Here is a 26,219-nt window from a genome sequence, read left to right on the forward strand (position 1 = left end):
GAGGTGCTGGCACAGAACTCAAACCCCAACTCCGCGCCGGATGGGTAATTAAAACATCACCTCACGACATATGCTATGGCTCAAAAGATCTTGCTCAGAACGCGCGTGACACGCTCGGGCTGCTCCTCAGCATCCGCCTTCTTAATCTGCTGCACCTGCTTAAACGTCCGCGCCCGCTCCGGCTTGCCGCCCGAGAGCGTAGCGGCAGCGGTCCTGGTGTCGTCGTCGTCGCCGCCGCCGCCGCCCTCGGCATCGGCAGCCTTGCGCTTCTTGGACTTGGCCTGCATGCCGTCGAGCATCTTGGCCTTCTCCACGTTGCGCACAAATTCCTTGTTCTCCTTGGTCGCCTTGCTGATCTCAGCCCTCATGCGGCTGGCGCGCTCGGCGTTCTCAGCCGCGATCTGCTCCGTGAGGTGGTGCCACTTGAAGCCCTTGAGGTAGACGAGGTTCCAGATGTCATCGTGGTAGTAGCTGCCCTTCTTGCCGCCGATGATGCGCGCGTTGAGCAGCTCGCATACGGCCTTGGCGTCCTTTTTGCGCACAAACTCGACCCATCCCTCCGTGTAGAGGCGCTTCTTGTTGCCTCCCGCGCGGACGCGGCGCGCATGCGAGACGGGGTCCTCGGGCGCCAGAAAGGTGCGGTTGATGGTGCCGTAGGGCTCCAGCAGAGATCGGATCTTGGCGGGCTTCATGAATGGTGGTATCCGCGAGAGGAAGACGACGCCCGACTTCTTGATGGCCTTGTCGGTGGCGATCAGGTTCTTCTTGGTCAGTGGCCTCGTGACGTCTGGGAGCTCCGTGTCCGGGGCTGATTTTGTCTTTTTGGAATTGGTTTTTGAGGCTCGTGTCTGGTCTCCGTCCTTTATTTCGGTGGCTCTGCTTGATTCGCCTTGCTCGTCGTCGTCTTCCGCGTCGCTTGCGTCGTGCCCGGCGTCGCTGATCACATCGTCCTCGTCGCTGTCGACCTTGCGTCGCTTTGTGCTGCGGCCGCCCTTGGCCACTTCGTCGTCGGAGTCGTAGCCGCTAGCCTGGTCATCCTCGCTGTCGGACGCGTCGAGAAACTCGTTCTTCTTTGGCGGAGCCATGGCGTCGCTGGTGCGTGAGGTGCGATCAAGGAACGAACCTGGTTGCTTCATTCCGCGACCACAGGCAGGCAGTACTCGGGCGCTGGAGAAAAATGGTGTGCCTTATCGATAAGCCCGGTAGGTGGGTTGGGAAGGCGGCATGAGACGCCATTGGCTTAGAAAGGCCAAATGGAGGGGTTCTCAGTGCATCAATTCCGCGTGCAAGGGCCGCCCGCCTGAGAATCGTTATGTAGGGACATGGCAATGGTTGGCAACGCTGGCCGCCGCCCATAATTTGCAATGTTTCCCTAGGTAATTGCTGATGTCTGGTCAAGCGGTCGTCTACCATGTCTCGCAAAGCCGGCTTCGTGAGCACCTACGATGGCGGGGTGGCGGCGGGACCGAACTCGGTGCGCGGTTGCGCGGCAGGCGGCTAATCAGATGGAGCAAGAGATGCCGGCGCATCCCCCCCGAGACGCTGGGCGGGTGGCGCGGGGCAGGTATATGTCATGGCAAGCTCCCCTCCATCGCGACTGCCTCATGAGCACCTCGTACATCGACAACCTTGACCTTGCCCCCTCCCACCAAGCACCGCTTTCTGCTCGTCCGGACGCCATCACACGCACCCCATCATGTCTGTCGAAGTCATCAACACCATCTCCCCCACCACCAACGAGGCCATCATCACCCGCAACGGGGCCTCGGCGGCCGACCTCGAGCAGCTGCCCAAGGTCGCCACCGAAGCCTTTGAGAGCTTCCGCAAAACTACGCTCAAGGAGAGGCAGGACATTGTCAGGAAGTTCCTCAAGGGCCTTGGCGACCATGAGAGCGAGCTGGCCCAGGAGCTGACGGTGCAGATGGGCCGACCCATCGCCTTCACCGGCAAAGAGATTAGCACGGCGGTCAAACGCGGCGAGTATCTGCTCAAGATCAGCGACGAGGCTCTCAAGGACACGGACGGCGAACCGGAGAAGGGCTTCAAGCGCTTCATTCGCAAGGTGCCCGTCGGACCCGTGCTCATCATCTTTGCGTGGAATGTGAGTTTGCTACCTTGCACGCCAAGCCCGAGCTCGGACTGACTGCCCATCTCATGTAGTACCCCTACTTGATTCTCGTCAACTCCCTGATCCCCGCTATTCTGGCGGGCAACACGGTCATTCTCAAGCCCTCGCCCCAGACCCCCACCATCGTGGAGCGCGTGACTCAGATATTCTCCGATGCTGGGCTGCCCAAGGGTGTGCTGCAGTACTTCCACTGCGGCTCCCCTACCGTCATGGAGACGATTGTGCGGGACCCGAGGATCGCTCTGGTCTGCTTCACAGGCTCCGTGGCTGGCGGCTTGGCCGTGCAAAAGGCTGCTGCCGACCGCATCGTCAACGTCGGCCTCGAGCTGGGCGGCAAAGACCCGGCCTACATCAGAGAAGACGTGGACATTGATTGGGCAGCCGAGGAGATTGTTGACGGCGCCATCTTCAATTCGGGCCAGAGCTGCTGCTCGCTGGAGAGGGTGTACGTGAATGAAAAGATTCACGACGGGTTTATTGCAGCGGTGCAGAAGGTGCTCAAGGGCTACAAGCTGGGCGATCCGTTTGACAAGGCCACTCACGTGGGACCCGTTATTTCCAAGCGTTCCAAGGAGACGATTCAGTCGCACATCAAGGACGCCTTAGACAAGGGCGCCAAGGATGCGACGCCGGCAAACGAGAGCTTCGCGAACCCTCCGCCCAAGGGCAACTTTGTGAAACCGACACTGCTGACGGGCGTCGATCACTCCATGACGGTGATGACGGAGGAGACGTTCGGCCCGGTGATTCCCATCATGAAGGTCAAGAGCGATGCCGAGGCCATCAAGCTCATGAACGACAGCGAGTTCGGACTGACGGCCAGTATTTGGACCAAGGACACGGGCAAGGGCTACGAGCTGGCCGAGGAGGTGGAGGCGGGGACTGTATTCGTTAATCGATGCGATTATCCTAGTCCGGTATGTCTCTCGAGCGATGAGGGAAGGGTCGGCATGACGAATGCAAAGGGCAGACAGCTAACCACGGAGCACAGGATCTGGCGTGGACGGGGTACAAGAATTCGGGCAAGGGTCAGACACTGGGGCGATTCGGCTTCGACCAATTTGTCAAGTCCAAGAGCTTCCACGTCAAGGACTACCCCAAGTAAAGCAGGCAAAGAAGACGAGTCGAGTCGCAAGGGAAGGGGCGGCGCGACAGGCGTGGTGGAACTGGTGTCACCGGGGGCACTGCCTGGGACGGTTCGCCAGGAGCGGGCAAGCTGAGATTTTGATGAGACGTGCTGACGATTAGCGAGAGACGAGGTCGCCCTTTGCGAGCCGGGGACCCTTGCCGGACATTTGCGTGAAATTGGGCCGGTACCGAGATCGCGGTCGAATCCGCCACTAGAAGCCTTTATATGGCGTTGGGCTGTGTCATGGACGGGGGGCGGCGGATGCTCGGTCGGATGTTGGCACGAGAGGGATGGCAGGGGCAGCAGGACCAGGACACGGCGGTGGTTTATGAAGATTGGGCGTGAATGCCGACGGGCGTGATGGTGTCTGGCGGAGGCTCGCATGCTCGCTAGGGGAGCGAGACAAGACCGGGTCCCCCCCACTGGCGAAGGCAAGGGAGAAGCGACAGAGTGGTTGGATTCACGGCGTCCGTGAATTAGCAGTCGGGCAGCTAGTCAGTCAGTCAGTCGGAGCAGACGCCTCGGGAGAGGAGCAACAGAGGGCGCGCCAACGTCAATGCACTCGTTTTGGCAGGGGTCGGGGCGCCTCAGCCCTCTGCAATTACCAGGCCAACGGTCAGGTTGGTGAAGGGGTCGGGATCGCCCTGCAGCTGGGCGGCCCCCAACCTACCTATCTTGTGATGCCAGGCGGGCCTCGGGCCAGGGACCCAGCCAGCTGTGTGTCGGAACCCCCGAAACGTGCATTCACGGATCCCATTTGGGACGTGCCGTGACGTTCGTGGGTGCGTGCGTGCTGGCAGGGCGTCGTCTGGTGATGGATGGGTGGTTGTGTTTGGGCACGAGCCACTGACTGACTGCATGGGTGGTGGATGACAGTTTGCGGGCGAGACGCGCGATGCGACGCCCTGGATTCCAGCAACGGCGGGCGCGGCATTCCAGCCAGCCGGCCGGCCAGAGCTCGTGTCCCGAAACGAGACGGGGGGGGAGAGAGAGAGTGAAGGAGTGGCAGTGCGTGCGTGCGTGCGGAGGAGGCAGTCTGTTGCTGCAACTGGGGTTGGTGTTGGGTCTCGGGCGGGCCGCTGTTCGTGAGCGCGCGTCTCAGACGATACGTATGCGGGACCCTCTTTTCCTGCCATTGCCCCTGTTACGGTTCGAGGGCATTCGAGGTAGGATGGGACGTATGTACAACTAGTAACTTAGTACGTTTGCACTCGTGAGTCGTCCATCGTCTGGGTCGCCCAGCCGCCGCCGCCCTTGAAGTGGGTGTTGTCAAGGCAAGGAAGGGGACTGCTGCAGACACACACACACACTTGTCAGTCAAGTCCATGTCTGTCTGCCCTTATTTTTCCCCTTTGCGACGACGACGGGCGTGCCTTGCATACAGCACGTAGTAGCAGTAGTAATAGTAGTGGTAGATGACGGCAGGCGTGGGCGTGGCGTGTTGGCAACGCGTGGGTGTTACCTCGTTGTACGTTACCTTATACTAATACGACTTGTGTGCTGCTCGTGTGCCCTTTTCCCGTCCATCCGCTGCCTCTGCATGCACTCTCGCTCTTTTGCCTCTTTGCCTTTTTTCACTCACAAACATCACCGGTCCGCTACGGTACGGTCCAGTCCAGTCCAGCCCAGTGCAGTTCAACTCAGTCTGTGCTGTTCACAAAGCATCTTGACGTGGACGGTGTTCTTTTTTAATTTTCCCCTTCTTCTTCTTCTTCTTCTCTTTTTTGTGTGCCCGTTTCCTGCCGAGACGTACCTTTTTGTCGTCGTCGTCGTCGTCGTCTCTGGCGTGTCGCTCCTTCCTTGACACCTTCTCTTTTTGTGTGGCCGGTTCCGACGCCTCGAATCGTCCGTCGAGTCTCTCGCTCTTCACCGTACAACACACACACCATTACTACTACGAAGTACTCTCTCCTGCATCGACCGCTCGCTCGCCCGAACGCCCCGGCGTTGCGCGTCTGACACAATCTCGTCTCCGACAGCCCGGTCCGCCAGCTCTACCGTGCCGCTCGCCTGATTTTCCGTTTTCGAGATCGCGTCTCCTGCTCCGCCCGCCAACGACGCCCCCCCGTTTGGGAACGAGACGCAGCAGCAGCATCACCACCCAGGACCTGGTCTGTTGTGTGCGTGTGTGTGCGTAGGTACGCGCGCGTGGTGTTTCAATACTACTTCAGCTACCTGCTGCCTGCTCCAATACATACGTACATCGCGTGCGGCGTGGTCCCCGGGCAAGAACAGAAAGAAAGCAAGCAAGCAAGGAAGCAAAAGCATCTCAAACGACCAGGACCAGCAGCAGCACACGGACACACGCCCCTCCCCCTGTTCGGTCGACCCAGACCACCGGAATCGGCGCCTCCCCCTTGTCGTGGCTGCCTTTGGCTTGCGGACGTGTGTAGTAGTCGCTTGTATTTGCTTTTTGCTGCCGCGCTCGTGGTGCCCCGGGTGCGTGGCTCTCGAAAAACCGACAGCGGGCATTGAGCCGTTCAAGGAAGAGAAACTATTCTTGTCGAATTTATCATCGTCGTCATCGGTCAACCAGACGGTCGGGAACTCGACGGCAGCTCACACAGCAGCATCTTGCTTCCACCCCCCCTTCTTTCTTTCACTTCTTTCGCTCTCTTTGTCCGACCACTACTGCTACGTACTTGGTACCACCATTACTTTCATCTCTCGTCTTTAATATTGCCTTGATCGGTCTCCCGTTCTCATCTCCATTCTTTTCAGCCTTCCTATTTCGCAGGTGCCTCCGAGCGCACCCTGGATTGCAAGCCACCGCTGCCTCGCCCGCCCGTCCGTCCGCCGTTGTTCGGCGCAGCCGCCACCAACACGCAGCAGCAGCCGTAGCAGCAGCAGCAGCAGCAGCAACAGCAGCAGCAACAGCTCGGACACGGACAGGGCACAAGCACCAGCACCAGCACCGGCACCAGCCCCAACAGGAACAGGAGCAGGAAACAACAACAAAAAACAAAACGTTGACCGAACGGACCGACAGACGGACAGACACGAGGAGACAGACGCCTCTTGTTGCGTGTCCTGTCCTGCCCCGTCTCCACGGACCATCCATCACACATCCCTCCTTCGCCTCGTCACATCGCACCACGTTTGGGTGTGTGCCGACACACCACACGGCTTACTGTACTGTTGTTTCTGACTTGACTTTTTGGCCGAAAGCCCGGTCCCTCTCGCAGGACCCAATTCTCCCTCTCTCTTGTCTGTCTTTGAATCTCGTTCTTTCTCTCCCTCCTTCTCTTTCTCTCCCTCCCTCGCATCATCAACAGCAGCAGCGGCAGTACCAAAAAAGAAAGACCGAGAAAAAAAACCAACAAAAGTCATCATCAATCACCGGCATCATCTCCTTCTTCATCCATCGGCAAACACCCGGGGCATACATACAATAGTATTCTTGTAATCACTAGCGACATTGCGCGTCCCGTTTCTTTTTTTTCAACCCCAACCGGGCAAGCAAGACATCCACCGGCGCCCACCGACACCACCACCACCACCCATCACGCCCATCACACCACCAACGACCGCCATCGACAGGCAACCAACACCTTAAATCGGCCTTGACACCCTCTTCGGTGACCCCCCTGCTACCGGTTACCAGATTGCTGGGTCTCCTTGGCGCGCCATCTTCCTCTCCTCCCTCGCCCGTCTTATAAGATATCACATCCGCATCGCATCGTATCGCATCGCATCGCCTCCTGTCACTGTTGGCCGCCTAAATTTCACCCGTTTTATTGCTTATATACCCCTCAGCCGTTGCGCGGGACCCGGCCGAACCGACCTGTCGGTAGCAGCTCTCGCGCTCTACTCTTTCCTTTTACTTGCTTTTTTTTCTTCAGCAGCACCGGCATCGACACCACCGCGTCAGCAGCCCGTAATTCCTCCTTGATCGTACCCTCCTCACTCTCTCAGGAGGCCACGCACACGCACATATATATATTTGCCCCCACCACGGGCCCATCTCTTCGGTTTCCGTCTCGCCGCCTCCCGCGCGTCTACATGTGTCTAAAGGACAACGCCAGGATGCTCTGCTCGCGTGTTCAGACCTTGCTGCAGCGTCGGCGCAAGCATAAGAGGGTTCCCATGGAAATTGTGAGTATTCCCATGAATTCAGTCCGCGGCTTCTGGTGCTGCTACTGCTTCATCTGGTTACCCCAGTCTCTCTTGCTCATGCTGACAATCTCTCCCAGTCCGCTCCCTTTGACCTCAAGCACGAGCCCGTCTGCCTGCCAGGCGTGTCCGAGGATGAGTACGACACTTGCCGCCCCTCGAGCGTCACGTCACACAAATGCCGGCTCTGCTGACACTTTTTTGAACGTCTAGGATCTCCATCCTCCGCGAAAAGGCCGCCGCCAGCCGCATCGGCGTCTTCGAGTACATGCCCTCGCGCTCCCGCTCGCCCTCTCTGCACAAGATCTCGCGTCCGATTCGCACGCCGTCCCCTGCCGTCATGACGTCGCTGCCGCCGCACGTTGCCGTCCCCGCGCGGCCGGTGTGGTGAGACAATCGCCGAGACCACCAACATCATCACTATCAATCCACTCGTCGTCAATGCCGGCCGTCTTCGTTCTTTACAGCAACACCATCCATTGGTATAATCTCGTCCGTCTGCCGACAAAACCACATGCCTTTTTCTTCCTTACGAAGTATACCTATCATGTCGACAGTCGACCTAGTCGGCAGTGTAATAACACCAACAACATCAACAGCCACTATTCAAAGTCACCAAAAAACAAAAAAAGGGGACTACCTACCACTAGACTGCAACAGAGCGGCAGCAACAGCACGTGTTTTCTTCAGCCCTTTCTTTCTTCTGTCTCTTTGTGTGTCTCGGTTGTGCAAGAGGAACCAGGCGGGGAAAGGGGATCTGGCGTACCTCGCGTGGGAAACTCCTTTGGGTTTCTTTTTCCTTTCTCGGGATTTCTTTTTGTCTTGAGTGTCTTTTGCAGTTTCACCCGTTGTTCTGGCTCCATCGCGGCACAGAAACGGAGGTTTGATGGGACGGGACGTCAGATTTGTACGATACAGACGGGGAAACGGCCTCGGGGAAAAGAAGGCAAGGGGGCGCTGCGGGAGGGCAAAAGGAGGGATCACTTTTACTAGACGGGGGAAACTGGCTTGGGCCTCGGAAGACGGGCATGGGAAACGGGAATGGGCACAAGGGAAAGGAACATGATTATGGCTACGCAGGTACAGGGACGGGAGGAAACGACATGCATGCATGCACGCATGGTTTTCTTTGCAGAAATTTGTCCTCGGCGTGGTCCGTCACTGTAGACTAGATTAATAAGAATAGAAACAGTCACCAGTGTCTGGAACGATTTGAGGGGAAAAGAAGTCTGTCCAGGCTTGACCTTGTCTCGTCGAGTCTGGATCGCTGGCATTTCCCTTCCTTCTTCTGTGTATGTGTTATTATATGCGTCAAGTAGCACGTACGGTCAAGACTACACATCTTCATTTTTGTGTGTATGAACACGTCATCAACATCACGCCAGCCACCCGCGGTACTCGTCCAGGCTCTCGAGGCGAACCCCCTCGGTCTCGCCCTTGACGTCGAGCAGCCGGACGCGCGACCCCTTCCCGCCGTCCCGGCTCCACGCGGCGAGCCGCGCCTCGACCCTGCGGACCGTGTCGCCGCCGTCGTCGTCGCGCATCAGCAGCGCCAGCGCGTCGTAGCCGCCCGCCCCGGGCACGACGCCGCCGTAGACGCCCTCGACGCCGCCCAGCGCGTCCAGCAGCTCCGTCTGCGCCTCGGGCTCGACGGGCACGCCGCTGCGGCGGCCCATGTCGCGGACGCGCTCCCGCACCGCGGCCAGCAGGCCGGGCAGCTCGTCGGCCCGCCCGTGGCGCAGGGCCGCCGCGAGCGCCTCGTTGCGGTGCTGCAGCTCGTCCCAGAGCTGCGTCGCCCGCTCGGCGTCGTCGCCGGCGCGCCACGCGAGCATCTTCTTGACCATGCCGACCGTCTGGCTGCCGCAGTCGACGTCGCACATGCGCAGCGCCACGCCCGCCGGAAGGCGCAGGTCGTCGTCGCCGCCTTCGATCTCGACGTCCCACGTCGAGGCTGCGTCGTCGACCGTCGCGACGAGCCGGTCGCTGAAGCCGGGAGCGCCCGGCTCGGGCAGCCCGGCGAGGACGGCGGGCGAGAATCGCCGGTACGTGCAGGAGCCGTAGACGGCGGCCGCGACGTCGAAACCGGACCCGACCTTGCCCTGGGCCGCGCAGTGCGCCGCCTGCGCGAGGTTGTGCAGCGTGCGACGGCCCTCGGGCGTCGAGGCGTCGAAGGCGTCGCGCGGGAGGTAGTGGCTGAGCAGCGCCGCCGTGAGCGACGTGACGAGCGCCGCCGAGGAGCCCAGCCCCGTCTTGTTGGCGCCGCTCAGCGGCACGGCGAACTTGGCGAAGCGGCCCCTGGCTGGGTCGGCCGGCGTGGGTGTCGACTGCGAGTAGTAGTCATTGTCGGCAAGGACGATGAGGCGCGCCGCGCTGATCCGACCCCCGGCCGAGTGCGCGGCAATGTAGGTGAGCGCATAGCTCAGTGTTGTCTCAACAAACGAGTTGGCTTGTATTTTGGAGCCCCTACGCGCGCGAAAGCGAAAAGACATGTGCGTGTCAGCGAGATGGATCGGCCTTGGTCGGACGACATGTGAGTGTAACCTCCTCCCGCCGTGCGAGATGTCCGTCATATCCGTCTCGCTTCGGAACCCACCCGCGGCCGAGGAAACAGACAGAGAGGCACGCGACATCGCACAAACCGGACGGCGGCACGCGCCAAAAGGGGTTCTTTTGTTTTGGGGGACAAGGGGGGGGGGGGTTTGCTGTCTTCCAGACTCACACTTGCAGCTGCGTGACCTTGATGCCGCCACCCTCGGACGCCAAGTGGTACCCGTACCGCCACTGGGCCTCGAGGAACTGCGGGCTCTCGACGACAATTTCGTTGACCTGGACGCCCTGGCTCGTGTGGATGGCGCCCGCCACGACGTTGATGCGCGCGCTCAGCCCAAAGACGAGCCCCGTGTACTTGCGGTCCAGCACCAGGTAGCCGCCCGCCAGCAGCACCTTGCCCGGCGCCGAGACGGCCACGGTGGGGTGCAGTTGGCCGGGCATCGCGACGACGACTGCGACGACGGCGGCGGCGAATGGGGCGCGCGGGCGGTGATGGTGGTGATGGTGGTGGTGGTGGTGGTGGTGAGCTCGGTGGCCCTACTCGCTCGGCCGCTGCGGCGCCAAAGCCAAAGCTGGGCGGCGCGTGGATGAGACGCTTCTCAAAAAGAAAATTCAAATCTCGCGGGCAGGACGGGAGTCGGATCGCTGAGCCGAGCGGCTTTGCCAAGGCGAGAGCTCTCGGTTGTCGATCGATGTATGTGAGATGCCGAGTGAGGCTTCAGCTCGGGGGGGCGGGGCGGAGATGGTGAAGCTCTCTCATCAAGTGAGGCCGAAGTGAGTGGGGCAAAGAGAGTTGAGAGAGGTCCGACTTGGTTGCTTAGCCGTTGGTCAAGCGCCCGAGCGGGACCACATATACTACTAATAGTATAGCATATTGTACGGAGCAAGTTACTTTGTAACTAGTTACTACTATTTCGTACATGGTAACAAGTACGAAGTACAATGTAATTAATCCTCGTCGCAATTGGGAGCTCCCACCCTCGCAGGCAGGCAGGTAGGCAGGCAGGTAGGCAGGCAGGTAGTGCAGGCAGGGGCGAACGACCCCGTACCACCATTACAATTTACCACCAACCCCGCCACCACGGGGCCCTCCATTCGCAACAAGCCGTCCGCGCGGCATCGAACCGCTGCCATTAGTTTTGATCGAAGGATTGAGTGATTGATGATAGTAGATGCGGAAGACATGTTGGCACGATTGGTGCAACGCACCCCCATTCTCCCGACGAATGCTCAACGGCTACACCAGTCACTAATGCGACACGCGATCGATTCCGTTGTACGTGGCGAAGAGCATCGTTCGCACCGGCGGTGCGGCGGTGCTATCCAAGGGAGACCGGCAACTATGGATTCAAGACTGGTTCGTCTCATCTCTAGTACGCTTCGCGGCCACCATGCCCTATACTGTAGTAGCGACGGCAAAGAGTCCCTGCATACCGACTCATCACTCACTTACTTACCCGCGCCAGCCCGCTCCTAAACCACGGACAACTCCAGCCTCACTACTCCGTACACTTTACCAAGACCAGTTCAGTCCATGTGGCTCAGATCTCGTTGTATTAGATCTATATAATACAAGCAGCAGGGGCTTGTTCTTTACCACCTCGTCGAGGCCCTCGCTCAGGCGCCGCCGTCAACCAACTGCAACCCCTTCCCGCCTCTTGACCCCTTATGCTGCTATTTGGCCTTTTTTCATGCCGAGTGGAGATGTGTCTATCGCTGGGCTGGTCCCGCCCGACCGCCAATGCCGTCTCGTCCCGTCCTGTCTGTCTGTGCCCTGTTCCGGGCCGCCCTGCCCAAGGCTCCAGTCCCGTTTTGTAAAAAACAAATCCAAACGCCATGCCCGCATTGAACATAGGAAAAACTCTGATACCCTCATGCAGAGCCTCTGGTCGTCTACAACGACACCCCAAACTCCTTCCTTGCTGTGAACACGAACACAATGGGGTATCAAACAAGAGGCTCGCAAAAGGCAACCGAACGCTCTCACCACTCAACCACTTCTTCACGCCGCCGGCGCCTCCTGTCCGCCGCCTAGAAGCTCCAGCACCTTGTTCACCACGGCACTTGGATAGCCGCGCGTGAGCATCTCGCCAACCACACCCTTGGCCTGCTCCCTCTGCTCGACCGCCAGGTACGCCCTCGTCATGGCCTCGTACGTGCTGGGCTCGCGCTTCTCGCGCAAGACTGCGTCGTAGATCTGCTGCGCCTTGTCGATCTTCTTCTGCGCCGTCCAGCCGTGAATTAATGTGTTGGCAATGTACGGGGTAAGCTCAACCCCCATCTTTCGCATCTGCGAGAGCAGGGGTTCCGTGGCTGTGACCTGGTGGTTGGCGACCATGGCCTCGAAGAGCGCCTGGAAGAGGCTCGCATTGACGGGAACCAGCGAGTCACGAATGACGCTGTCGAACAGTTGTCGGGCGCCCTCCATGTCGTGCTGGACGCAGCCCCGAGCGTGGATCAGCGACGCATAGTGGACTGGCTCGGCTCGCTGGCCAGAGGCTCGAATCATGTCGAGGACTTGCTCAGCGGCCGTCATATCAACGGGCTCGAGCGTCGCGTGCGTGTCGACCAGAAGCTTGAACGTGTGCGACGTAGGAGCGATGCCCTTCGCCTTCATGCGCTCGTAGTAGGCAAGCACTTTGCTCTTGTCCCTCTTGGTTGTCAGGAAGAACTGCATCATGCTGTTATACGGAGCAGGCCGGGCCTTGTAGTTGGGCATGGCCTCCATCTCATCAAACAGCGTCTCCGCAAACTTCTCATCACTGACACGGCACAGGGCATTGACGATGGTGCCGTACGTGACGGAAGTCGGCTTGATGCCCAACGCCCTCATCTCGGTAAAGTAAAACAGGCAGTCGTCAATGCGGCGAGCCTTGCCGAGCTTACCAATGAGAGCATTGTACAAGAACGAGCTGGGTTCCACGCCCTCCGTCTTCGCCCGGTGGAAGATTCGAACAGCCTCAGAGGCCTCGTCGAACGTCTTCGTCGAGTCCTTCAAAGTCGTGATGTAGAGGCCAAAGGTGTTCGCAGAAGGAGCAGCACCCATCTCCAGGAGCTCCTGATGGTACTGCTCAGCCCGGCCGCGGTTACCCATGGTCAGGCAAGCGCCCACCATTGCGTCGAGAATCGAAGACCAGCCGTAGCGGACCATGGCGTATTGGGGCATCAGCGGAACGTCAGTGCGCGCCATGGCGAGAATGTCGTGGCAGAGCTCCATCTTCCCCTCGCGAGCGGCGGCGGAAATCATCTTGGCGTACGTGATGTAGCGAGGGTGGCGGCCAGCGCGACGCATGTTTCGGAAACGGTTGAGGGCATCACCCAGGCGCGCGCCCTTGCGGCCGTGGCTGCCCTCGAGATCGTCAGCGATGAGAGACGAACCCTTGAAATCGGTGCTGTGGGCGTGCGGGTCGAAGTTGTCCTCGAAGCTGGAAACGGTGGGCGTCGACAGGAACGGCGACGCACTCATCGCCTGTGAAGGCAACGAAGACATCTGCGAAGCCATTTCGCGGGGGTCCACGATTCCTCGCGTCTCCATGTACCGCTGGATGAACTCAACACCCTCATCAACCTCCTCAGTCAGGTGCGTCTGCGCTTCGGATGCCGAGGCACGGATGCGCTGGAACATCGTCTCTGACTGGGCCAGGCCCTCGGCCACCTGTCCAGAACCGATCAGGGCAACGGCGTACATGGCCGTCGGCTCGATGAAAGCCGCAGTAGCGTGGACTTCCGGACGAGAAAGGGCGTGCCAGTACTTGGTGGCTAAGGCGACGTCACCCTCGCGGATGCTCATGGCAAGCAACGCCATGGTAGGTGTGACAAGAGCCTGAGCGTCGCCTTTGATGCTACCATACGCCTCGATTGCTGTCATCTTCTCGTTGTGGTCGGCAGCAACGGTGGCGATGTGGGACATAGCCTTTGACTGAGCCTCAGCCTCAACGGACTGAGCCCAGTGGAAAGCCTCCTGGTAGATGCCGCGGGAAATGAAGCCTTTGACGAAGCCGAGGTTGACAAGGGCGTCCTTGATGTCCACCGCACGAACGCCATACTCGCTGACAATCTTCTTGAAGAACTTCATAGCGCCCTCAATCTTGTCCGATACAACATAGGCATTGATAACAGCAGCATAGACCTGGTCATCAAGTCGGTCGTGAAGGCTGGCGCTTCCGTTGTCGTGAGCTACCGCAAGGCTGCGATACTCGTTGTAGCACTCGACTGCGCTGACAAGGTCACCACGGCTGGCAAACGCTGTAATCATCGCAGGAAAGATGGCCGAAATTGGCGCAGTCTTGCTGAATTCCATGTGCTCAAACAGGCGGAGCATATCCGACACGCGGCCAGCCTCGGCGCAGGCAATGATCAGCTCGTGATAAGTCTCGGCAGAGTACATGGCGACATCAGCGTCGGCCGACTGGTCGAAGAGCTTGATGGCGAGATCGAGCCTGTCATCCTCGCAAAGAATGGCATGCTCAAGCTCGTGAGACGCGAGCATGAACTTGCCCGGCTCGTCCATGCCTCCGAAACGCTGACGCTTGTCCTCGAGAGCCTTCTTCATGGCGGAAACCTCAAGAGACCTCGAGGCCAAGAGATTGACGAGAACATCATAAGTCTCGCTGTCTGGTGTGACACGTCGGCGGATCATGTCAGCATAGACATCGAGAGCTTTAGAAACAATCTCAATCTTCTTCGTCGGGATGTGGATAGCGGCCAACAAGAGGGCGTTGTAGGCACTGGCAATGGGCTTGACGCCCGTGGCCAGCATGGCCTCGAACACCGCGGGAATCTCGCCATATCGGTCGGCGGCAACCAGCTTCGCCAAGTGGTCGGCATAAGATTGGGACTGGCTATCAACCGGAGGAGTCGCAGTGCGCGCCACACTCCTGGGCGTATGCGACAGGGACCCAGGAACAGAGGCCGAGGGCGCATTTTCAGCGGCCTCCTGCAACTGTCGAGCCTCAATCTCCTTCTCGAGGGCGGCGTTGATGTGTGCCAAGGCGGCAGCCTCTTCCGCCGTGAAAGAAGAGGCGCCGTCATTGTCGATCGCCTCGACAACAAGCTCGCTGGCGGCGGCGGCATCTTCTTCGCCGGTGAGAACAGTCGAAGAGCTGGGCTTCCATTCGATCCGCTTCTGAAACTCAAACTGAGTCCACTCCTTGTCGGCCTCGCCAGCAGCCTGTTGCTTCTGGAGAGCCTCAAAATAGGCATCTAAGCCGCCATGCACATGGCCATGTCGGTGGTCGGAGGAGAGGCCGGCTCCCGTCCGCTCAGAATGAAACGCCGAATGAAGCTGGAAGTTGGAGAGACGCCCGAGTCTGTTGGTGTGCCGGCGACCAAAGACCGGGCGATTCTGAGAGTTTAAAACATGAGGGTGGGCGGCAGCGACAACAGACTGTGCGTAGCCGTGGGTGGTGATGGACTTTGCGAATGTAGATCCTTGACGGATGAAATTCGTGTACAGCGACGAATAGATGGTGGGCATTTAGAAGACTGGAGGGGGAGGGGACTGCGGAAAACACAGGGTCAGCTGCTGCTTCAAGGGGAAAATGGAAGAGGAGGAGGTGCCGTTGTGGTCAATGTTTGCCTGAGGTCGCGGGCGCCAGGCGTCGACGTTGAGTCACGGTCGGTTGAACCGAGTGCAACGGCGAAGCTCTGGGGCAAGCGCAGGGGCGAAAACAGCGGCGGGGACAGAACAGCACTCACGTAGAGATTAAAGAATGAAAACGATTGCAGGTTCATTTGACAGTGCCGAAGCCCGTCAAACAAACGCGCGGTCCAGAAAGGGAGGGATTATGGTGACGGTGGTGGTCGTTGTTGTCGTCGTGTTGTGTAGAAAGAGGAAGGGGCAGCAGGATGCCAGTGCTTGAAGAAGTATTGGCCTCAGGACCAGGAAGGGGGGCACGAGTGATGCGGCGCGGGTACGAGTCTTAGAATGCGGGAGATGACCAGCGAAGGCATGTGCTGGGAGGGCGGGGCCAGGCGCCTTTTTTGGACGGGCGCGCAGGGATGAGGGAAATGGAGCGCACGGGAGCTCTAGGGCGTGCGCTGGGCTGGGCTGCCACCTGCTGGGTGAGCCGGCGCAGCAGTTCGGGTCCCGTCGTTAGTGCCGCTCCACTACCTTTCCTAGAATCCTAGGTAGGTTCCCACTATGCGAGGCGAGGTGGACCGCCTACGGACGCCTACGGACGCCTAGGTACGGGCGACCGCGGGCGCCTGCGGGTGCGCCAGGGACAGAGGCCCTGGACGCCCCGGGAGGGATTCGGGTGCGGAGATACGGGCTGTTAGGTGTGGTACCGATGGGCAGGGCAGGGCCATGCAGCGCTGCTGGGTCAGCACCTCGAGGATCCGTCCAATCCCTTCGCCCGGGTATTTTTCACTGGAGACGCTGCCGCGGCGCGGGCCAACCAGCGCTGGGCAAACGCAATTTTTTTTTTCACTTCTGCTTGGGGCTGCCCAGCTCGGGTCTAAGTACGGGTCGAGTCGTCTTCGGCGACGGCATTGCCTCTCCTCACGATGTCGCGTCGCGTCCCGACGACCAACGCAAACAGATGGGTATTGAGAGGCCATGGTGTCCTCAGCTCGCATTCATGCACCAACTGCCCTCCATCTCGGGGTCGCGGTGACGTTTCCCCTGTCCTCGATCGGCACACGCGACAGGAGCCAGGCCACCAGGCATGCGTGCGTGCGTGTCCGTTACATGCGGGTGAAAGTGGATGGATGACGACCACAATGTCCTAGGGCGTGTGGCAGGACGGGTACGCAAGCAGGGGTCTGCGGAGCGAGCACAGCGCCGTTGGACAAGACAGACTGGGGCTGGGAACGGTGCTCCGGTGGTGGTGGGCCACCATGGGTGAAGCCGGAGCGCAGGGGCAGCGCCACAGCCCGCCTGTCAGTCAGCCTGTCGGGAGACGCCCAGAGCAACTTGTTGATTCATCGAAGCGGGTGCCCCGGTGGTGATTTCCCTGGCGGCAATGGCAGGCGTGCCAGCCTTGAAGCGGCCCAACTCAGGTTGCCAGCAGGCCTCATTACTGGAGTACTTTTCATTGCTGGAGTTAGTACTTTGGGAAGGGCTTTGATCGGTGTCCTGGCGCGCGTGAGTTACAAGGTACTCCGTACCTACCTGTTGGCAGCCAATTCCATGTAATATTTCTGTTACGACGCTACCACTGTTCTTGTCCCAACGACAGAGACGCCCAAAGAAGCATGATGCATGGGAAACGTACGAGCTCAGTCAGTTCTGCAGATAATGGGCCTCGGGCATGAAAACCGCCGTCCCCCACACAGTTGTCGCCTCTGCAGTGCGACTGCGCGTAATCCTGCGATCCTGACATGCCCGCCCTTCGAGGCTCAATCTAAACGCGCGGGCAAGGTCCTCCGTCAACACTCTCAGGGCCGCTATTGGGTTTTCAGGTTCCCCGGACTGACGGCACAGTGCATCCGCGCCACGCCCTCGCAGGAAATCTGACTGATGAGCACCAAAAGATACCGCGTACGCAAAACGTTAGCATCCGTTGCGCCCCTGCCAGCTGGAGCGCTGCCGCTCAGGGGGGGGGCAGGCGCCCCACGGCTTTCTTTGCCTGTCACATGGCCTCTGCCCACGAAAATGTCCCGTCTGTCGTTCGGATGAGCCGGGCACCAACGAAACCCCGGCCCGCCGGCAGCTTGTGGCTGCCACACCCGCACGCCATCTACGACTCGGCCTTTTCTCGAACCCGGGCCCGACAAGATTGTCCGTGTCGGTCGAGACGCCTTCGTTGGCCAGCGTTTTGCGACCGAGACGCATCGGAGGCAAAATCGCCGAGACGCGTTGAAGTCACCGTCTCGCAGTTGTCGCAGGTTGGCCAGCAGGGAGGGACACGTTGGAGTTGGCAGCCGCCTGCCGTTGCCCAGGAACACGGCCACTAGGTCTGTGAGCGCGCGGTCTTGAGTCGCTCGCCCGTGGGCTTCGCAGGTAGCTACGTCATGCGCAACGCAGCCGGTCAGGGAAGAAGGCCAACATCGTGCTTGCGGTCACCGACGAAATGCTCCTGTAAACACGTGTTTCATGTTCTGTACATACACCATGGGAAGACGCGCAAATGCGGTACTTCAAATGAGCCAAGTTGCTGCCGGCGGAGAGGTATTAGCATTGTACTTCGTACCAAGTACCAAGTACACCACATCACGAACAACGGGTTCTTTGGATAACTTCCCACCTCTGATTGTCCAGTAGTCGCTTCCCACCACCACGGAATGCTTGATTCAGTCCTCAGGCATTCATCGGCGTCAATGACGCCTAAATCTGGGGAAGCTTGGACCCGAACCCCGGGTACCGTTTGAACATCAGATGCGATCCCGCCAAGCCTGCCTATCAATCTTATCGATAAGCTCCCCGATAAGCCTGGTCCCTTGCAAAGAAAAAAAATTCCCAGCTTCTTGGGCGCAGTGTTGGCGAACTGCAACACCAGGCCCCACATTCGTCGACCTCGGAGCATCGCCCAGCCTGCTGTTCACAATGGCCGACGATGGCATGCTGCTCAACTTTGAGCTGGGCCCTGAGCCTTTGAAGACGCAGGTCAAGTTTAAAGGCGGCCGCTGGCGCGACAGGAAGCGTGCAGAACGAGGCGCTCGGTTGGCATCGGAGCGAGGCGAGACGACCAAGAACGAGACCGACGACGGAGCAAGATTTACGAAGCGACGTCGAGTCGAAGACGAAGACACAGACGGAACTCCCAGCTACAGGACAGGTCCCCGCCCGAGTTTCTCCAAACGACCCGAAGGTCCGCGACAGGACACTTCACAGTCCGGCTTTTCTGGTCACCATAAGAGCCACGCGGGGGACGCACCCAAAGGCAACCGCCAGGTGATCTCCAGGCTTTTTTCATTCAACCCTGCGCAGACGACCGCCGTAGAGGAAAAGGAGGGGGAATGGACGGCACCGCAGGCGACCAATGCACCGCTGTCCGATGTTGCCAACTTTGGATCTCTCACGCTCTCGTCCCGCCTGGTCGACGAGCTTGCCAAGATGAAGCTTGAGCGGCCGACAGCAATTCAGCAAAAAGTCATACCGCACCTGTTATCGAACAGCTCCGATGCGTTTGTTCAGGCCGAAACTGGTTCCGGCAAAACGTTTTCGTATCTGCTGCCCATTATCCACCGCGTACTGCTTCTCAGCGCTGGCGGTGATAAGCAAATACACCGAAACTCTGGCATCTTCGCCATCATTGTCTCCCCCACTCGCGAACTGGCCAAGCAGGTACATACCGTTCTCGAGCAGCTAATACGGCCGTTTCCCTGGCTAGTGTCGACAGCAATCACCGGCGGGGAGTCCAAAAAAGCCGAAAAGGCGAGGATACGAAAGGGTGTCAACTTCCTGGTCGCCACCCCCGGTCGACTAGCAGACCATATTGATAATACCAAGGCTCTCAGCCTAGGCACGGTCCGGTGGCTTATTCTGGACGAAGGCGACCGCCTCATGGACCTGGGTTTCGAGGACGATTTGAAAAAGGCCATCGAGTCGCTGCGGGTGATCCCGATTGTAACCCAAACCGACAAAGGAACCCCGCTCGATACCCTACCCGACAGACGCGTGACCGTTCTCTGCTCTGCGACCATGAAGATGAACGTGCAGAAGCTTGGCGAGATGAGTCTCGCAGACGCCACCTTCCTAACCGCCGAGAAGGGCGACGATGACCCAACGGCCGAGAACGCGGTTCACAAGGCGCCGGCGCAGCTGCACCAGACTTATATCGTGGTGCCTTCCAAGCTCCGCCTTGTGACCCTTGTCTCGTACCTCAAGTCTGTCTTCTCGCGCCGAGGCCGCACAATGAAGGCCATCATCTTCATGTCTTGCGCCGACTCGGTAGATTTCCACTACGAGCTTTTGAGGAAACCAGATGAGTCAGACGCGCCCCAGTCAGCTTCGAGAGACGCCGAGCTCGTTTCGAAGACAGTCTCCAAGGCGGCCTACTTTACATCTGCGGCTAGCCCTGAAGTGGTTCTTCACCGGATGCATGGATCGCTCAGCCAACCAGTCCGCACGGCCACCCTGAGGTCATTTTCAGCTTGCAAAACCCCATCGCTGCTGATCACTACCGATGTCTCGTCACGAGGCTTGGACATCCCGTCGGTCGATCTAGTCATTGAATACGATCCAGCCTTTAGCTTCGCGGACCACATCCATCGAGTCGGTCGGACGGCCCGAGCTGGTCGATCCGGCGACGCCGCTCTATTCTTACTGCCAGGCGCGGAGGAGGGCTACATTGAACTGCTCAAGTCGTCGACACCACCGTCGTCCCAACCTTATGAGGCGATTCTAAAAAAGGGCCTTATGGCAAAGCTGGAGTTCCCTGTCGAGACATCGGCAAAGCCGGAAGACGCGCACTCGTACCACGACAAGGCCGAAACGCTACAGCTCCATCTAGAACAGCGTCTGCTCAACGACGCAAAGCGGCTAGAGCTAGCTCGCAACGGCTTCAAGTCACACATCAGGGCTTACGCGACGCACGTCAAGGACGAGCGAGTTCATTTTGACATTACACAGCTGCACTTGGGCCATGTGGCGAAAAGCTTCGGTCTGCGCGAGGCGCCAGGTGGTATTGGGGCTGGTATAGAACGCAAGGCCAAGAAGAAGGGGTCTAGGGATGCGCCCAAGTCGGATCGCGGACAGGAGCAGCAACCTGCGGGCGATGTCATCAAGCGCAAGAGCATGATGTTGATGCGCGCAGCCGCTGACGAATTTAACATAGGCTAGAAGCGTTGGGGTGCATGGGGGTCATTCCTACTTAGATGGCATTTGCGGGCATATAGTAACGTTAGAAAGCGCTTGTTTTCGCTCAAAATCCTGCTTTGATATAAAACCTGGCTCATTCTGTTGCCCGATCAGGTTTGGGTGGCCCCCCGTGACGAATCAGCGGGCATGGCATTGTGTTTCGTGGGCTCGTGGCCTTGGATTGCCTTGGTGTCGTGGGCATCGCCACATTATGTGGAGCAAAATCGAGATTCATGGCAGGCGGCCCTGGATGATGTGCATTGGCGCAACGTGCCTCAACTTTGACGTCATCCGACAGCCGCACCTCGAAGCAGATCATTACGTTTCACGTGTAAGCTGTCAGTCGTACGTGCCTGGCAAGCCTGGCTTGTTGACCGATTTGAGACTCGAATCCGTTGGGGGAGCGGCTTCTGGCGTATATAAGGCGGCGGTTGAGCACTCCCAGCATTGGAAGCAAGCCTCCATCTCAACGACGTCCATATTCCAGAAGCAAGCAGTCAATCAAAGCCTACCATAGCTCAAACGGCGCGGCTATCACAAGCTTCTTCAAGTTAAGAGAGACAACTACTACTATAACAACCATGTCCGACGCCACCAAGAAGACCGGCAACACCGTCAACTCCCTGGGCGACCAGGCCGCCGGCGGGGCGCAGTTCGTCACCAGCACGCTGGGCAACACCCTCGGCGGCGTGACGGGCACGCTGGGCAACGTCACGGGCGAGGCGACCAGGGGCGTCGGCAACACCGTCACGAGCGCGACGGGCGAGACGGGCCGGCCCGTCGGCGACGCGCTGGGCAACCTGGGCACGGGCGTCCAGGGCGGGCTCAACAGCGTGGGGAAGGGCGTCGAGAACGCGGGACAGTGGAAGAAGCAGTAGATTTCCCTCTATTTTCTCCGCGGCGTTTGATGTTTTGACCCGGGGCGAGGGGAGGGCGGCCGGGATTGGGCAGCATGTACGATATGTATCCGTGAGGAGTCCCCTGATGACAGTCAACAATGGTAATGGAACATTGCGCAACGCAACAGTTTAACTTGATACTTTCACACGTGCCCGTAGTACTCGTAATCGTCTGCATTCTGTACACACCGTGTTCTAACGCCGAACCCTAAGCTGCGCATCAACCCCTTTGAAGCCACCCTCCGCCAACCGAGCGCAATGAATGCATCTATACGAAGACTCTGACTGCTATTCTTGACACAGGAAGTGCAACACAGGAAGTGCACATCCAAGTGCATACACGACCCCACGGACTCGCGTCACCGTCCAAGTCCGCCACATCGGATGCCGAGCCGTGATGGCGAGAGCATCGTTAGTCACGCGACTGGTTCGTCATGGCGACCGCGCCGGGCTCGGGCGCCATGTCCGCATGGTCTGACTAGACCTGCTCGGCGCCCCAGCCTGCGACGTCGGCCTCGCGCATGTTGCTCGGAGGCTCAATTGAGGGGATGAACTCGAGGACAACGTAGCCGATGCCGACGATGCCGACAATACCACCAGCAATCTTCTGTAGGACGTGGGTTCCGAGGATAAGGCAGCCGAGGAAGATGTAGACTAGTGTGGGCTTTTGGTTAGACGAGGGTCCAATGGCACAACGGGCTCAAGTCGGATACGCACAGATGCCTCGGCCGAGGAAGGAGAAGAGAAACGAGGCGTATCGCGAGATCTGAGGCGGAATCTGGAACTCTGCTACGGGTCAGCAACTGACAGCCCACCTCGATCGAGGTGCAATGGTAACCTACCCAGAAGAGCAATCGAGAGACCAAAGACAATCATGTACGCGCCCACGACGATGCCCTGGCTGCAGTCATGCGTTAGCAGGCTCTGGTGTCCTCCGCACGCGCTCGCATGGCCCCCTCAATCCGCTACCTGTGGCACCGCGGGCGACAGTTCGGCGCATTCGAAAAGGGGGGGCTGGCTTGGAGACGACGACGTACAGCGAAAAGGCAAAGATGGAGCCAATACCACCCATGACGGTGATGGCGCCAACGGCCAAGTTAACGATGCGGCTGCAGACGGGGAGGGGCGCAAAGTCAGCTCAACGTGGCCCCTGACGATGTGAGTAGCGGCGCCGCAACAACGTACAAGATGTCGGAGAGCTCCATGATGGCGGCGGCAGTCGCGAGGCGACTCGGCAGGAGGGATGCGGGTTATGGCTGCGACAAAGAATGTGCGACGAGCGGTGCGGCGGGAGGGATCAAGTACGTATGCAGACGAGGTTGCGCGCGCGCCCGCGGGGGAAAAGGTGCAGGCAGCTGTTTTGAGCTTTCTGTGGGCGAGGCTGGGGGAGGGGGGGGCGGAGGATGACAACGGACGGGGGTTGCGTGTCGCGGTTGACGTTGGCTTTGGAAAAGAGCCCGTCCCGTCCCCATCGATGGGCACCTGGCAGGGAGGGGACTGACGTAGCGGCGCCAGGGCGCTGGCCAATGCTATCAGCCCGGGAGCAAGCCAAACACGGCGGCCGCAGCAGCACCAATGCGGGTGCTAGGCGCTGTTCGTGGGTGGTTTAGCGCGTTTGAAAAGGAGCTGTCGTTCACCGCCTGCTGAATGCGGGCGACATTGACGTCCTCGGTCTTCCATCTCGGTTCTGCCGCGCCCAAGCTCTTCGACTCGCTCGACGTCAATTGTCTATCCTGGCTGTCATCAGCTGCATTAGGATACGGGGCGGCGCTCTTTCCGACCAGTCTTCAATTGCCCGTCAAGAACTGCACGCTCTCTCTCTCCCTCGGTGGGCCAGTGGTGCGGCCCAATCCTCACACCCACCAAGGCCTCAGGGTTCAATGCCTCACTGCGCATGGTGAGAGGCTGAGAGTTCCGGCACATGTGCAAGAGATGCTGCACCGCGTGAGACCATATCATCTGGCACCATGATTGCATTTACGCTCATTCGGTGTGCGCGGCCTGCTGGCAGGTGTCTAGCTGCCGGGAACAGAGCATGTGCGGCGCTGCCGGCCGCTCCCGTGACGGTACGGCTCTACAGCCAAGCCGCCACCCAGGACCACCCCCGCCTCGAGGATATCCGGAACATTGGCATCATTGCACACGTCGACGCAGTAAGCCGCTCTTCAGTTGATACATGGCGTACTATCCAGTGCTCGGCTGACATTCTCAGGGCAAAACCACCACAACAGAGCGAATGCTGTACTACAGCGGTGTCACTCAAAGAGTTGGAGGTGCGCTGAAACAACCGGCCCAAAGATACTCAACTTACTGATGGTCTTAGACGTCGACTCCGGAAATACTGTGACCGACTTCCTCGAACTGGAAAGGGAGCGCGGCATTACCATTCAGTCCGCCGCCATCACCTTTCACTGGCCACGGGCACAAGATTGTACTCCAGGAGTTCAGCCCAAGACCGTCAATCTGATTGACACCCCTGGCCATCAGGACTTTAGGTTCGAGGTCGACAGGTGCCTCCCCATCCTCGACGGTGCGGTTTGCATCATCGACTCTGTCAAAGGCGTCGAGGCGCACACTGAACGTGTCTGGGCGTCTGCTCACGAGTTCATGATTCCGCGCATCGCTTACTGCAACAAGCTGGACCGTGAAGGCGCCTCATTCAAAAAGTCTGTCCTGGAAATCGGCACGCGACTCAAGGGCTGGCCGCTCGTCTGCCAGCTGCCGTGGTGGGAGAAGGATGAATTCGTGGGCGTCATCGACGTGGTCAGCCGGGTGGGCTACCGCTGGAAGTCGGAAAGGCAAAAGATCCGATATGCTCCGGATGAGCTATTAGACGCTCTCGCCACGTCAAACCCGACGCTCATCAAGGAACTGAACTTGGCAAGACAGCGGTTAATCGAGGGCCTGGCAGACGTCGACGAAGCCGTCATGGACGAATTTCTCGCGGAGAACACGGACATGCCGGCACCGTTCCTGAAGCAAGCGATCCGAAGAGCAATTCAAAATGGCGATGGGAGGGTCATCCCTGTGTTCGCAGGATCCAGCTTTAGGCATATCGGCGTTGAGCCCTTGATGGACGCTATTACCGACTATTTGCCAAACCCATCCGAGAGGCCCGATGTCGAAGTGCGGGTTGGTTCCGCAAAGCATCACATGGAGCAGTTGCTCAAAGCAAAGGACAAGAAAGGAGGGCGAGGTAACGTTGCTTCCGTCGCTGCCGTCTTCAAGGTCTCCAACCACCCCCAGGAGGGTGTCATCAGCTTCGTGCGCGTATATCACGGCACTCTGATGCGCAATGCGGCCACTTTCAACACCAACCTGATGACCCAGGAGCGACCTATGGGCATCCTGCAGATCTCGGCATCCAAGACGCACGATATCCCGGAGCTTGCTGTGGGCCAGATTGGAGCGCTGCGAGGCCTGAAGCATGCACGGACAGGAGACACACTGATCACAACGACAAGCGGCAAGACGGTTGCCGAGGGCTTCCGCCACATGCAGATCCGACCGCCAGAGATCCCCCCGCCTGTCGCGTTCCTGCAAGTCGATCCCTACGGGAATGTTGCCGCGCAACAGCTCCAGACAGCTCTGGAGAATGCGTCTCGGGAGGACCCGAGCTTGCGGTGGGGTCGCAACCCCAAGACAGAGCAGTTCACGATACAAGGCATGGGCAAACTCCACCTGGACGTCTCTTTGTATAACATGCGGCAAAAGCACAAGATTGATGCCGAGTTTGGTCAGATCGAGGTGGACTACAAGGAATGCGTAACAGCTCCCACGCAACCGCACCATGTAGTGTTCGATCGGCCAATTGCTAGCAAGCCCGGCAAGGTAGCCTGCACGGCAACGCTGGAACCCATGGAAGGCCATCACATCAAAGACCTGCTGGAGTGGGGTGTCGAGAGAGACGGCAACATCTTCCAGATCAGCATTCCTGCACCCGAGGGCGAAGACACTCTTCCGTTTGATGTGGAAGAGGCGAGGCACCAGCTTTTGAACGGGGCCATCGCAGGGCTCGCCAGGGGTCCCCGTCGGGCATCTCCAATGAATAATTGTCTCGTCAAGGTCGAGCTTGACATGTCCGAGGGCGCGCTGGAAAGCCCTACGGGTGGTCACTTCAGTAGCGCTGCGAGGGCAGCCGTGCAGGCCGTCCTACGAGATGCGTTCGACAAGCACCAGATTGGCGTCCTCGAGCCCATCATGCTCGCGCACATCACCTGTCCCGAGGCAGCAGCAGGCAGCGTGCAGCACGACATTACGGCCGGCGCCGGTGGCCACATACTAGAGGTCATAAATCGGACAGCCGAGTCGCCGTCTGCGTTGGGCGAAGTCGAGCTAGTCGATGCGTCTAGGATTTACGCACCTCCGGACCCCTACGATTCGGTGACGTCGCTACGGGGCAAGAAATCAACGACGCGGATGGTGGAGATCGTGGCCAAGGTGCCGTACAAGGAGATGCTCGACTACGACGACCACTTGCGCAGCAAGACTGCCGGACGGCACTCAATGACGATGTCCTTTGACTCGTTTGCCAGAGTCGTCGGGCACCGAGAAAAGGGGCTTTGAATGCCTCCTGTAGACCAACTTACCCTGTACGCTTTGTAGCGGTACATAATTCGACACCATCCTCCACGCGCTTTGTTCTAGCCCGTGTCA

General features: G+C 59.2%; 9 protein-coding genes across 10 annotated transcripts; 5 read left to right on the forward strand and 4 right to left on the reverse strand.

Moving 5' to 3' along the window:
* Positions 1-80: 80 nt before the first annotated feature.
* ESF2 (RNA-binding ATPase activator esf2) lies at positions 81-1,085 on the reverse strand (the record flags this gene model as incomplete). Its single annotated transcript, XM_047989158.1, has 1 exon — positions 81-1,085. The coding sequence occupies one exon, from the start codon at positions 1,083-1,085 to the stop codon at positions 81-83; it is 1,005 nt and encodes a 334-aa protein (XP_047845157.1).
* Positions 1,086-1,406: 321 nt separating this feature from the next.
* Positions 1,407-3,822, forward strand: JDV02_007647 (uncharacterized protein). Its single transcript, XM_047989159.1, has 3 exons — positions 1,407-2,101; positions 2,161-3,045; positions 3,120-3,822. Exons 1-3 carry the CDS (start codon positions 1,697-1,699, stop codon positions 3,231-3,233), a joined length of 1,404 nt encoding a protein of 467 aa, XP_047845158.1. The 5' UTR covers positions 1,407-1,696; the 3' UTR covers positions 3,234-3,822.
* Positions 3,823-7,283: 3,461 nt separating this feature from the next.
* On the forward strand, positions 7,284-7,761 carry JDV02_007648 (uncharacterized protein; the record flags this gene model as incomplete). Its single annotated transcript, XM_047989160.1, has 3 exons — positions 7,284-7,352; positions 7,451-7,509; positions 7,584-7,761. The coding sequence occupies 3 exons, from the start codon at positions 7,284-7,286 to the stop codon at positions 7,759-7,761; spliced, it is 306 nt and encodes a 101-aa protein (XP_047845159.1).
* A 754-nt stretch (positions 7,762-8,515) lies between these two features.
* Positions 8,516-10,702, reverse strand: ERG8 (Phosphomevalonate kinase). Of its 2 annotated transcripts, XM_047989161.1 has the most exons (2): positions 10,090-10,702; positions 8,516-9,833 (listed from the first exon to the last, which is right to left on the reverse strand). In XM_047989161.1, the coding sequence occupies exons 1-2, from the start codon at positions 10,359-10,361 to the stop codon at positions 8,747-8,749; spliced, it is 1,359 nt and encodes a 452-aa protein (XP_047845160.1). In that variant the 5' UTR covers positions 10,362-10,702; the 3' UTR covers positions 8,516-8,746. The 2 variants fall into 2 exon arrangements, with proteins under 2 accessions (XP_047845160.1, XP_047845161.1); XM_047989162.1 differs by having other exon boundaries at positions 8,516-10,702.
* Positions 10,703-11,455: 753 nt separating this feature from the next.
* Positions 11,456-15,863, reverse strand: JDV02_007650 (uncharacterized protein). Its single transcript, XM_047989163.1, has 2 exons — positions 15,618-15,863; positions 11,456-15,420 (listed from the first exon to the last, which is right to left on the reverse strand). Exon 2 carries the CDS (start codon positions 15,394-15,396, stop codon positions 11,923-11,925), a length of 3,474 nt encoding a protein of 1,157 aa, XP_047845162.1. The 5' UTR covers positions 15,397-15,420; positions 15,618-15,863; the 3' UTR covers positions 11,456-11,922.
* A 2,492-nt stretch (positions 15,864-18,355) lies between these two features.
* DBP7 (RNA helicase) lies at positions 18,356-20,734 on the forward strand. Its single transcript, XM_047989164.1, has one exon. It carries the CDS (start codon positions 18,409-18,411, stop codon positions 20,644-20,646), a length of 2,238 nt encoding a protein of 745 aa, XP_047845163.1. The 5' UTR covers positions 18,356-18,408; the 3' UTR covers positions 20,647-20,734.
* A 203-nt stretch (positions 20,735-20,937) lies between these two features.
* JDV02_007652 (uncharacterized protein) lies at positions 20,938-21,674 on the forward strand. Its single transcript, XM_047989165.1, has one exon. It carries the CDS (start codon positions 21,246-21,248, stop codon positions 21,540-21,542), a length of 297 nt encoding a protein of 98 aa, XP_047845164.1. The 5' UTR covers positions 20,938-21,245; the 3' UTR covers positions 21,543-21,674.
* Positions 21,675-22,041: 367 nt separating this feature from the next.
* On the reverse strand, positions 22,042-22,973 carry JDV02_007653 (uncharacterized protein; the record flags this gene model as incomplete). The annotated part of the gene is made up of 4 exons (XM_047989166.1): positions 22,749-22,973; positions 22,406-22,672; positions 22,281-22,349; positions 22,042-22,217 (listed from the first exon to the last, which is right to left on the reverse strand). The coding sequence occupies exons 2-4, from the start codon at positions 22,437-22,439 to the stop codon at positions 22,042-22,044; spliced, it is 279 nt and encodes a 92-aa protein (XP_047845165.1). The 5' UTR covers positions 22,440-22,672; positions 22,749-22,973.
* Positions 22,974-23,530: 557 nt separating this feature from the next.
* Positions 23,531-26,129, forward strand: MEF2 (Ribosome-releasing factor 2, mitochondrial; the record flags this gene model as incomplete). Its single annotated transcript, XM_047989167.1, has 3 exons — positions 23,531-23,716; positions 23,776-23,836; positions 23,887-26,129. The coding sequence occupies 3 exons, from the start codon at positions 23,531-23,533 to the stop codon at positions 26,127-26,129; spliced, it is 2,490 nt and encodes an 829-aa protein (XP_047845166.1).
* Between the last annotated feature and the right edge of the window lie 90 nt (positions 26,130-26,219).

The sequence above is a fragment of the Purpureocillium takamizusanense genome, chromosome 7 (assembly GCF_022605165.1).
Source record: "Purpureocillium takamizusanense chromosome 7, complete sequence".
NCBI lineage: Eukaryota > Fungi > Ascomycota > Sordariomycetes > Hypocreales > Ophiocordycipitaceae > Purpureocillium > Purpureocillium takamizusanense.

Excerpts from the sequence above, each read along its gene's own strand:
- JDV02_007647 (XM_047989159.1), top strand. The coding sequence starts at position 1,697 with ATGTCTGTCGAAGTCATCAACACCATCTCCCCCACCACCAACGAGGCC. Across the intron at positions 2,102-2,160 it reads TCATCATCTTTGCGTGGAAT|TACCCCTACTTGATTCTCGT; the intron begins GTGAGTTTGCTA and ends CATCTCATGTAG. Across the intron at positions 3,046-3,119 it reads GATGCGATTATCCTAGTCCG|GATCTGGCGTGGACGGGGTA; the intron begins GTATGTCTCTCG and ends CACGGAGCACAG.
- ERG8 (XM_047989161.1), bottom strand. The coding sequence starts at position 10,361 with ATGCCCGGCCAACTGCACCCCACCGTGGCCGTCTCGGCGCCGGGCAAG. Across the intron at positions 9,834-10,089 it reads AAGGTCACGCAGCTGCAAGT|GGGCTCCAAAATACAAGCCA; the intron begins GTGAGTCTGGAA and ends TCGCGCGCGTAG.
- JDV02_007650 (XM_047989163.1), bottom strand. The coding sequence starts at position 15,396 with ATGCCCACCATCTATTCGTCGCTGTACACGAATTTCATCCGTCAAGGA.
- DBP7 (XM_047989164.1), top strand. The coding sequence starts at position 18,409 with ATGGCCGACGATGGCATGCTGCTCAACTTTGAGCTGGGCCCTGAGCCT.
- JDV02_007652 (XM_047989165.1), top strand. The coding sequence starts at position 21,246 with ATGTCCGACGCCACCAAGAAGACCGGCAACACCGTCAACTCCCTGGGC.